The 11,784-nt window shown below is 40.4% G+C and overlaps 2 protein-coding genes and 1 non-coding gene across 4 annotated transcripts; all 3 read right to left on the bottom strand.

The window, feature by feature from the left end:
- Positions 1 to 193: 193 nt before the first annotated feature.
- LOC147184222 (uncharacterized) lies at positions 194 to 4,683 on the bottom strand. Its single transcript, XM_086090538.1, has 3 exons — positions 4,572 to 4,683; positions 4,191 to 4,364; positions 194 to 581 (listed from the first exon to the last, which is right to left on the bottom strand). The coding sequence occupies exons 1-3, from the start codon at positions 4,666 to 4,668 to the stop codon at positions 262 to 264; spliced, it is 591 nt and encodes a 196-aa protein (XP_085946664.1). The 5' UTR covers positions 4,669 to 4,683; the 3' UTR covers positions 194 to 261.
- A 738-nt stretch (positions 4,684 to 5,421) lies between these two features.
- On the bottom strand, positions 5,422 to 11,643 carry plbd1a (phospholipase B domain containing 1a). 2 transcript variants are annotated; one of them, XM_086066814.1, is made up of 11 exons: positions 11,495 to 11,643; positions 10,633 to 10,855; positions 10,353 to 10,436; positions 10,146 to 10,287; positions 9,628 to 9,765; positions 8,858 to 9,002; positions 8,584 to 8,784; positions 8,345 to 8,485; positions 8,083 to 8,268; positions 6,838 to 6,944; positions 5,422 to 6,759 (listed from the first exon to the last, which is right to left on the bottom strand). In XM_086066814.1, the coding sequence occupies exons 3-11, from the start codon at positions 10,430 to 10,432 to the stop codon at positions 6,583 to 6,585; spliced, it is 1,317 nt and encodes a 438-aa protein (XP_085922940.1). In that variant the 5' UTR covers positions 10,433 to 10,436; positions 10,633 to 10,855; positions 11,495 to 11,643; the 3' UTR covers positions 5,422 to 6,582. The 2 variants fall into 2 exon arrangements, with proteins under 2 accessions (XP_085922940.1, XP_085922939.1); XM_086066813.1 differs by lacking the exon at positions 11,495 to 11,643 and adding an exon at positions 11,309 to 11,488.
- A 20-nt stretch (positions 11,644 to 11,663) lies between these two features.
- trnar-ccu (transfer RNA arginine (anticodon CCU)) lies at positions 11,664 to 11,736 on the bottom strand. Its single transcript has one exon. It is a non-coding gene; the product is annotated as a tRNA-Arg (tRNA).
- Positions 11,737 to 11,784: the final 48 nt, after the last annotated feature.

Raw genomic sequence — 11,784 nt, forward strand, 5'->3', positions numbered from 1 at the left:
ACAATCTACCAAGCGCAGCAGCGTGGATGATTTTTTTTTTTTGTGCTTGGGTTCTTTTTTCCATGACATATTTGTGTCATCATTTGTTGCTAGGCAGACTTGATGGCCACTAAATGTCATGTGCACATAAATGTTTGAATAGCAAACTGGACAAGATGTCAAGACAAGAAGTGGTCAATTTCCGGATGCCTTCAAACTGTAGCCGTTCACGTGGCAGCATTCGAATCCTGCACAGGAAGACGTCTGAAGTTGGAATAGAAGTCACACCGTTTTGGTCGTAACCAAGGCAGTGCAACCCAGTTCTGTGGCGGGAAGTGGGAGTCTGTGCTCTCTCATTGCATTACAAACTGGCAGCGCTCCAACATCCTCAGCACGGTCTGTTTCCCCTCTGCCCGTTGCCTTCTCACATTTTGGGGGGGCCCTGCAATTGGTGAATCCCTCCTCCCACTTTGAGGTGTTGTAGGGTCCCAGGTGGTAAAAGTGGGTACAGGCTGATGGGGCCGATGAAGCGGAAGTAAACAAGTGACCTTCAGTGGGCGGTTCTAGTTTCTGGAGGGGCTCTGGTCCAGACTCCCTTTCTTCTGCAATCAAATAAATGAGAACAATAAAGAAGCTTAAATTAATATAGTAATTTTATTTAAAGGCAACATATTATGTACCCTTTAATTGCTCATTTCCAAATAGCTGGGTCTATGTACCCATCACGTGTGAAATTCAACAACAAATACTTGATAGAGCAGCGAAATTGTGGGCAAGATGGTGGAGGCGATATTTCCATGCGCCACATACACACGTTGTTGCATATAAAGTGCTACCTCCATGAGAACAAAAGTGCCTTGAGATACGAGTGGCCTGACTTACAAGTTCCGTTACGAATAAATCTAACAAACACTGCAATACACCATCTTGGATTAACAAAGAGTGCTTTAATCAATGGCTATTTGGACACGACCTGTAGTGGAGCAACACAATATGGTGCTACCAAACTGTTAAGGAAAAGTATCAAACTAAACAAATAATCAAGACAGGTGACTTGGCCAAATAGTAATTCACAAAGTACTAAAAGAACAGAGTAATGAACATGAAACACATACACATACACAATATCCTAAAACATGCCGTTTCTGAGTAAATGTACTTGAACTGAGACCAAAATCTTAAAAAAACAACAACAACAACCTAAGAGCAAAGAATGCTTGAAAAATAGTTTTAAAGAGTCCTCGCTCAAATGTAAATTTTCTCTTGTCCCAGCCCCCTAACGGCCAAATTGAATCCTAAATAAAACGGTTAAAATTAATTTCAATTTTCTTTCTTTCTTTCATATTATTTGATTCATTGCTGTCTCTTGTAGCTGTGGGAACATTTTGTTTTAATAAACATGATATTTCAAATAATTATTATCCATCAAACAGGTGTCCCACAACATGCACGCAACCCTGTTAGCAAATCCTTTCTAGCATGGTAGAAGAAGAAGAAAGCTGTGAATCAGATGACACGCTGGACTCGACCGTGAATTACTGCAGTGCTAATGATTACTGAGGAGTTGTGACTCCTTAAGGCTTGTGTCCAAATTCACAAGGATGGCCGAATTTGTCGGCTGCGTGACGTCACTCCCGGCGCGACTCGACAGCACGCACGGACATAAGAATGGATTAATTTCAGCGCTGGAATTCGGAAGACAATGATTCACTAACACTGGATTTCAAGAATATTAAGTTTGGGATTGTAATACAAGACAGAAAAAGAGAAATTATGCTCAATACTTTGACAATAATGGTAAAACTGTTTATTCACAGATGTAGATTTATTAAATGTCGACCTTTGTTTTTGATTTATTGTAAGGAAATTGAAGGGTTTAAAAGGACATTGAGGAGGGTTAAGACGAAGCAAGCCTTGTTGGTATTTAATAACTTAACAAATTTACTGTCTGATTAGACCTTTTGGGGTTTTTGGTTTTGTTTTGTTTGTTTTGTGTGTTTTCGTTTTTTCTTGTGTCTTGTTTGACAGCACTGTTCTGGTTTGTGTGCTCAGTTTGAAGTGGATGTTGGAGTTTGAATTAATAAAGAAAGCAACAACAAAAAAACACGAATGGATTGTCAATGCTGCTTGTCAGTAACGCATTGACCGACATTCCATTCACGTGTCAGTCGAGTCGCGCCAAGAGTGACGTCATGCAGCCGATAAATTCGGCCTTCGGAGGACTCATCCTTGTAAATATATGGACACAAGACATGACAGTGACCATCACTCCTACTGCACATCCGTATGCCTTTATTAGTGTATTATACTGCCCCCAGGTGGCCAAGGTGCACACACCAGAAGGTGCAGGACAAAGTCCATTGAATAAAATTTGGCAAAAAGTTTTCTTTACTCTCAGTTGAATTGTTTCTATAAAGTACAATATTAATTATATCTTATCTGGTTCCTTAATGTATTTAGTTCTTGTCAGATCCTCATTACGTCCTTTTGGTTATATTGGAAATAAATGTTTTTGCCTTCGTTTTCTGGTTGTTTTTCCTGCATGTAGGTCCACCTGCCTCCTGTTATATAATAACAACTTTGTGACACAACAGGCCACAAAACGTGTTTATTACTGTACTTGTAGTTTACAGTGGTGTAAAGTGGCACTGATTTTGAGTCATCTTAAGGATTACATTTGGCAGGCGAACCTATTGTTGAGGCGAGTCGGTGTACAGTATATGTGTGTATGTATTTAATATGAGTATGATGTTCCTTGTTAGCAGTGCGAAGTTCATAAAATGTACTTCATAACACAATACAAAATTATGTTATGTCATGTACAATATTTACTCACATGCACACTCATTGAGCCGCGACCTATTGAATTTGAAACAATGGCCAAACTTGGAGTTGAAGTGAATTTTAATTTGTTGAATGGGAAAGGATCCAAGAAGTTACCTTCATAAGATTAATAGTCGTCATTGTCCTTTTGACATTTTGAAAAATGTTCACACTCCTCATCTCACCAGATAATTTTGAGCAAGCACAATATTAATTATGAATACAAAACACAAGTTATGCCTTAGCTTTCAACACTTTTGTGTGTGTTTTCCAGTTAAAAGATACCAATTCACTTAATAAAAAAACATTGATATCATTTCTGTTTATTCGCTGTAGAAATATTAGTCAATAATTTTTTATGGCATCTAGTTTAGTAAAGGCATTATGCTTTTTCTTAGTGTCATGTGTGTGAAACAATGAAGCATTTGACACTAAATGATGCTGAATTCCTTCAATCGCTAATCTAATTTCATACATTCCTTGAGTCAGAAAAACAAAACAACGAATGAGTTTTACACAGCATGCAGTCTTATCTAACCAATGGTAAACTCCAGTTTTTCATAAAGACCGAGAGGCTACAATTGTACAGTTGCTGTTTGAGTCTCCTCGATTGTCACTTCATGTGCCGTTCGCCGGAGACCTCATTTGATCTCCGGCTATGATTAGAAGTGGAGTCACAAGCAAGAAAGTGGGGCCGACCCATGGGATGCCCGAGAGAAGAAGAGAAACTACACAGTTTCTCCCATCGAGCATCAGCGTCACACCTCAGCGCCCGCTTGCCCACTTCCTCCAAAATACTCCTGACACGCCTGTCCTCTGAGTCAGAACCCACGTTTGCCGTTTAAACACACTCCACCCACTGCACCAGCAATTAAAAGCTAAATTATGAACCGATATAACATTACTTTTGCTTTCGTGGATGATGATTATCATAAAAAATTAATTTATTGCAATGGCAGCAGCTCAGTGCAATATGAGTAAAACTGTTCAATATAATAACATGCACACATTCATTTGACCAGGCAGTTAGTTAAGACGATTACACCACATATTATACGCCACACAATTTATTAATTGCAGCAATACCTACACTATAAAATGTCACTATAGTATCACTCTGCAAGCAACTTCCAATGCAAGCACACTATGAATGAAAGGGAATAAAGATGTTAGCTTAAGCTGTAAAATACATTTAAAAATATACATAATTCAACAATTATTTAAATGTATTATTATTGTTATTATTACTACATTATATTATTACACTGGTTAACTTCGCTCTATACTAGAATGGATTATCCTCGTCGTGCCTTTCTTAGTTTCCTAGCTAACTTTGGCTGGGAGATGGAAGGTTCCACTGCATCAAAACTACCAAATTCCACACGTACCTGAGGTTCTACTGAGTCTGCTCTGCCGTCTGTATATGATGAACCAGAGAGCCAAAGCCGCTAAGGACCCCAGTGTGGTCAAAACCACCACAGTCCACAGAACCGGACTCCCAGCTACTGCCGGGTCTGCCCAGGCAGCAGGAGTGCTTCTCTGATGGAAAACTGGAGTCAACTCTATTAGGAATACATCATAAAATGAAAGAACAAGTGTAAAGAATAAATCAATAAAAATTGCAGTTCAGTAATGTTTTAGTGTTTAGTTTTAGAGTACAAATATCAAAAGTTCTCTAAAGAAGAATTGTAGTTGATTGATATGATGGCAACAATATATGATAGCAAGTCTCCAATAAAAATAAGAGACACATAACATGTGATTGTCACCTGTTGGAAGTTCTGGTCTGGTTTCCGCCACACTCTGGACACAAGTGTTGACAACGTTGTCCCATTTTCTGCCAGGGGGACAGTTCCTCTTGGACATAGCTGCAAGCAACAGGAGTAACTCTTACAAATGAGAATAGAAAAATTGTGAGATCTGGTGGATGAAAGCAACCACTTTGATATGAAAATAACACAGTGCCTGACAGGCGTTTCAGTTCCTCCATTTCACAGGAAGAGGTGAATTACATACATGGGGTCCCTCGGGACCAACAGCTCAGTCTTTCTACTTCAGCACAACAAAGTTCCTGACCTCACAGTGTGAATTACTGTTAATGTAAACATTAGCTCTGGTAGCCTGTATTATGTGATACTCACTGTTAATGAGTTATATAAAGGTTGGTTGACCTGAAGTTGTTAAATCAATGTGTTTGTTAGATGATGTTATTGCTAGCTTTGCTAGGATTTGCCCCTGAGTAGGATATTGGCTAAAGCTACTAGCAGTTCATGTTTTAATGTTTTTCCTTGCTCAAAATGTCCTTGTGACAAGAAAAAACTGTTGGCAAACGTTAAGTGAACATTGCAACCTCAACGAACTTTGATGAGAAAGCAACATTTGCTAGCTTCGCTAACATTCGCCTCTCTGTGAGATACGGGCTACCTACTAGGAATATTAATAAAGTTTTAATCTTTTTTTCCTGTTCAAAATTTTCTTGCGAAGAGAAAAAACTGTTCGCAAATGTTAAGTGAACAATCACATTGTGAACCTGAACTCAACATTCACTAGCTTTGCAAACGTTTCGGCCCTCAGTGGGATAATCCATCCAGTGCAAGATAAAAGACAGGGCAGCAAAGGTACAACTTTAAAACTTTATTCATCAAATGCTATAAATGTTCAGCACCACATCACAGCGAAAGCTCAAAGGCTTATTGTAAATGTCATAACACTGAAACTAAGAAATCGATGCAGTAATTTCAACAGAGCCCTGAGAGTTAATCATGGAATGATGGCTTCATCCATTATGAAAGCAAACACTTGAATTGAAACACTGATGACAGAGCACATGCACGGCTTAGACTCACAGTCCTTTGTTTTAGCATTTTATAAAAAAAATTAAATTAAATGGAAAAAAAATACAGACAAACATACAATGGTGTATTAGGGCCACGTAAAAAACAAAAACACCTCCCTATATATTTTAGAGATAGGTGTTAAATTTCGAGAAAAAAATCACAAATTTACAAGAAATAAACTCACAGATTTGCAAGGAAAAAAAACTCAAAAACTTGCGAAAAATACATAGTAGCGTACTTGGATCAAGTTCCAATTCCCAAGTGTACAAAATGTCTACGGTGGAAGATCTCTTTAAATGATACTTTTTGGTGGGGTTTTCAAATAAGGAGATAGTAATTGCTTTAGCAGAGATGAACCCTAGTTCTTTTCTCGCACAAATTTGACACTTTTTGACGTTGCAAATCTGCAACATTATTCCTCATAAATTTGTGTTTTTTTTTTCTCTTGGGACTATTATACCCCCTTCTAAAAAATATATATATTTATACATGGCTCTAATACGCCGTTGTACGCACAAATTCAAAGTTAAAGGCATAAAAGATCCAGTGTCACTTAACCCTGAGACATATTTTGCTTTATGTGAAACACATTCATTGAATAATTAAAGTGTATGAGCAAAGCTAAAATTAAAAAATGCATTGTGCATGTTTGGATATATTTTAGAATAATAAAGAGACAAGAAGCAGCTTTGTGCCTCCTTAAAAATGTCAAACCCAAAAAGGTATTGTGTGTTTTTTCTCATTTAATGTTACTTTTCAGAAATCACATAATTGTATTTAATAATAAAAAATCATTGCGTTAAATCGGATGCTATTATATATATTTTTCATGGTCATAATCATTTTTTTATTGGTTGTCTCGGAGTAATCGTGTAGTTCAAAACGAGGCACGCTCATTTGAAATGCCTTTTAAGAGTACCGAGTTTCCTTGCTTATATAATATTTAAGGCTGGAAGAGGAGCGGCTTAATCGGGACGAAGGTGAAATTGTAGTACTGGGGCAGACCCTGGTGGCTGATGCTGCTGAAATGATCCCACGTGAACGGTGGGAGGCCATCCTGTGTCGTTGGCCCGTTCACTGCTTCCACACGGAACTCCTCCGCCATTTGGAAATCTGTGACCTGCTCATGCAGCAATTTTAAAAAAAACAGAGCTGCAAAGGCACATTTGTTCATTTGGAAGCATGCTATGAGACCTACCTTAGTGTCATAGCAACCGGCCGGTGTTGGTTCTTCGGTCTTCAGGTCGTTACGACAACAGATGGACTTGCAGGGGTTGCCTTTAGAGTAAGGGTCCTTCTTGTAGTCTGAAAACAAAAAATTGACAGTCAGTGTCACAGACAAATGAGTTTCAGTCTATATACCCACACCTAGGGCTAGACGATTAACCGAAATGTTATCGTGATTCCAATTTTGTCTTCTCTCAATCATTAAAACGTAATGATTGAAGAAAAACGATTGATGTGGAGAACGCCGCGGCGCTGTTACAAGTTCCCTACGTTGTGAATGTACCCTGAATGCACCATGTAGCTTGTAGCTAGCCCGGAGTGTGATTCTGCCGTCCCTAAGCACCGTTTAAGGTGTGTAATGACACTCCAGTTGGAGTTAACTGTAAAACTAAACACATGATAAGGAGAATTATATACAGTGTGTATTTAACATGCTTCGTTTTTCAAACATCGCTAGCCTAGCAATAATGCTAAAGAGCATGGCGGATCCAATTTAAATGCTAATAGGAAGTTAGCATCAACTTCGGGAGTAATAGTCCTTCAAATAACGAATATTCACACACAAATGAAGAGGACTGGAAACACGAGATGCCAAAACGCGCAGAAACACCAAGTATTTGTTTTGCAATTACTGTTTTAGCATACACTTAAGTATTTTTTTATTATACCAAAATACCGGTTGAGCAGAAACAACTCAGCACATCCTAAGACACTGCGGATGTGCCGGCTCCTGTCTTCACTGACATTTTTTTAGCACCTCACAGACACAAGGGCCATCGGCAATGGAGCCCCTCAAGGCTGTGTACTTTCCCCCTGGCTGTTCTCCCTATTCAACCTGGAGATTAAGCAGCAAAATCCAGCCCTTTTTTTAAACAATATCAGAAGGTGGCCATTTTGCCAGTTGCTGTCGATTGAAAATGACATCACAGTAGCTCAGGTCTCAGGTAACAACCGATAACAGTTCAGCTTCAGAAAACCGGTGAGCTGTGATTGGCTGAGCCCTGAGCAACATTGATGTCATCTTCAGTCGACAGCAAGTGGCAAAATGGCCGCCCCCTCAGATGGTTGCTTCATAACTCATATTCCACAAATGTAATATTAATGAGAATGTCAAGTTTAGGTTAGTGAGGTCGTCAAGAATTGTTTAAGGTTGACTTCCCCTTTCACACCCAGAAAACAAAGAAGATGATGGACAGAAAATGAAACAAAAGCCCACCATTGTATCTCATGATGTGCTTCAAAGATTCCAGGTCTTTGACCTCAGCTTGGTCACGACGGAAGATCTTGGCTCTGGGGCAAAGGTCATAGGAGAAGTCTTCTCCATATTGCTGCCACATCTGGTCATACCCACTCAACTTGTAGATGTTCCGGTGGAAGGGAACATTGTAGGACGGCCAGTAGCCTGCGGTAGTAAACAAACGAAGATCAGGTCTTCAAAGACCAAAATCAAAACCAATAGCTTTGTCAAGCAGGTTTACCTCGGCGCAGTGCTTGCGTCTGGTCTGAGTACTCCACCAGCCCAGGAATCTGCTCCACCACCGTCAGAGCACCATCCGAAATACTGCGGCCCAGCTTCACTTTGCTCCTGTCCACCACCATGTACTGGTTGTTGTACGTACCTGCAACAGTTGGACGACAGTGGAAGGTTCGTAAACATTTGAGTTAATATAACTCTGGTTTCTGTTCAGGGTTTGGTTGCCTTGCATGACTCACTCACCAGAGTTGAATTTGGAGAAGACTTTTGCCCACTCCTCCCCCGTATGAGCCAAACTGTGAGCCAGTCGAACCCTCTGCCAGGCCAGCAGGCTTTTGGGGCTGATGTTGACGAAGAGGGATGAGTTGAAGACGTTGTTGGTGGTCTGGGTCATCATGAGACCACTTCCCAAGAGGTAGAAGTCATCCAGGGACACCAGGAAACCTGAGAAAGGCATTCGTCTTTGCCGTTTTGACAGCTATTCTCTTCAGGGTACGTGAGAATTCCTCGGGCCTACCAGGGTAGCTGCTGAATGATAGTTTCCCAGTGGCAGCGTGGGGATCAGCAATGTGGAAATCCCAATGTTTGTAGATCCGCATGGTGGCTGCGTACGTGTACCAGCTGGAGTGGGCAAAGAGGAGGTTCTCAAAGCCTGGGAGCATCTGGTAAGAGGGATCACAATTTTAAAAGTCAACATTATGCGTGTGCGTTTTCTCCGGGAACTCTGGCTTCCTTCCACATTTCAAAAACATGCATGTTAGGTTAATTAAAGGCTCTAAGGTTATGTTCGCGCTGAAGCTCACTTCTGATGTGTTTCATTTTTTTCATGCAGTGTGAACAGGACGATTCCAATTTTTTTGAAATTCAACCCGAACCTCTTTTGTACGTGGATATAAATTGGATATGCATTTTAATATGTCTGCATTATGAACGCTCATCCATACACATCAACCTAATCTGCAAATGTGTTTAGAGTAGTAGAGTTGATTTTATATTTCATGTAGGGCTGGGCAATAAATCATGAATTCAATTGATCATCATTTCAAAAGTCAAATTGGTGAAAATGAGCTAAATCGGTAATGCGAGTGAGTACTAAAAAAGATCGTATATAGCAACAACAAAAAAATCCTAATTGGTCATCACGCCCTGCAGTGTGAATCTAGCCTGAATATCATGGTTCAAAGTGCTTCGTTTTGGAGAGTAATGAGGTCAAAGGTTGAGATTGAATGTTTTTGTAAAGCCTGTGAAAGCTGTTTCATCCTAATGAGTACTCTTTTGATCCCCAACCTTTATGAGTGCTGAGCAGTGTCCCATCCCTGGAAGTTGAAAGTGTTTGTGTGGGGAGGGCGCGGTGGCCAAGGCAGGGATCAGATCCAGCAGGTCTCCGACTGCGTTCAGGAACTGAACAGCAAACAGGGACAGTGGCTGTGGGAATGACAGAAAATGTCGAGCTTTTAGAAAACGTAGAGGCCAACAAAGTAAAGCATGCAAATTAGTCACGGGAAAATAAAATAACAACAAAATGTGCTTATTGCAAGTTGTATACACACAATTTGATTGGATATGAGAGTAATTATATCTTAAGCATTAATGTCAAGACTGTCGACTAAACTTCCCCAAAACTCTAAGATAGTACTTGTCCATATTTTTTCAGATCAGCATTTCTTGTTCCTTTAAAAGGTTTACTAAAAATGGCGACGTTTGCCTTGAAAGTTCCTCCTTCCATAGAAGCCTCCAAAATCTCCTACATTGATTTATACGCGTGATCTTACACTACAAAAACTATAACAATATAATCGTAACACCTTTGCCCCTTGTCTCTTGGCCCATTCTGCAACTCCAGCTTGCAGGCCGTCCATCTGGGCCACAATGAAGCCCGCGTGTCTCCACAGTGGATCGGAACTCTTGTTCAGTTTCACTTGTGCTCTGGTCCAAGAGTCCTGCTGCCTTGCAGAACCAAGCACAGTCACATGTTGTTCACAGCTCAATGTTGTCATTCCAAGCAGACTTACTTCATGAAGCTCTGAACCTGGCCCAGGATGTTGGGGTCATGGATGAGCTGAGGGTAAATGTTGGTGTAGTGATCTATCATCTGTCTGGAAAGGAAACGAGTCAAACGGGTGATTTCAATCATTTCAAATGATCCAACCCTAAAACTTCTCATCACACACAAGTCAGAGATGATCATTTTGCACATAAAGTACAGGCCTATGTTCAGTTAGCATGCAACAAGTTGGATTTCAAGGAGCATAATATTCAGTAGGAACACAGAGTCATGTTCATTATACTCACTGTGCCGTGAGAAAGCCTTCGAGGTACCCTGCCAGGAAAAATGTGACTTCATCAGTCTCTGATGTTTGTCCATATCCAGCTCGGATCTCAAGGACACTCCAGCCTGTACTGTACAAGGTGTCATTCAGGAAGCCATATGCGTCCCCATTTACGTCTAGGACCCCATCCTTCAGCAGGACGGCTTTTTGTTGGGCGTCCCAGTACACTGTGGCTTTTGTCAACTCTGCAAGAAACACAAAAATGCCGTGCAACAGATGGCAGAATTATGTTTGCTGATTGTAATGAAATGTTTGGATGATACCTGGTGACGTGTGCTGATACTGACAAAGTGGCCACAATATTAGGTACACGACACCACTACAGTCTTCCCACTTTTGCAAATATTAATTCTTGATGGAGATTGTTGTTTGAAGTGCAATATTTTGCTTTCTCGTTCAGCCAGTTTTAAGAAGTAACAAATTCAGAACAAACATTTTCTGTCACGGTGCTTGAGTAGATTTTTCAAGTTGGTTACAAAACGTCTTTATTGGTATAAACTACAGTAAAAAAAACAAAAAAAAACATTTCAGAAGCAGCAGGCCGTCCTCATTATTCAAACGTAACCGTCACCATATGTGAACAAACAGAACGGTATGTACACAAGCAGAGTCAAAGTACGAGTGTATGACCTACTTACCCCCGGCTGCAGAGGAGACAGTCAACGCCAAATTGAGTAGCACAAAAATACACGCACTTTTTAAAATCATAATTCTACTAAATCAGGTGGTGAGCCTAGGTGTACATTACTGAAGACAACCGGCCGCCACTACGAAAGAGCGAGGAAGTGAAGTGGGAACGTTTGAAAGAGCCAAGACGTACGTACGTGATTTCAGATGGGAGCGAGTCGCCTGGCGGTAAAATAAGGAATAACATGTCGTAGATCTCGTGACTGAGGGAGCCACATTAGCATGTTATTCAAGGAACAGCGATAAATACAATGGCGGAGAAATACATCGGAGACTATTCTAGAAAAAAAGGGGGGAAAAAAACTCCACCCCAGATGGGACTCGAACCCACAATCCCTGGCTTAGGAGGCCAGTGCCTTATCCATTAGGCCACTGGGGCACTAACTAATGTTCGGTATATAATATTATTTATATATTATGTGACGAG

Source organism: Leptonotus elevatus, chromosome 1, assembly GCF_054856555.1.
Source record: "Leptonotus elevatus isolate MCC_2025b chromosome 1, RoL_Lele_1.0, whole genome shotgun sequence".
Lineage (NCBI taxonomy): Eukaryota > Metazoa > Chordata > Actinopteri > Syngnathiformes > Syngnathidae > Leptonotus > Leptonotus elevatus.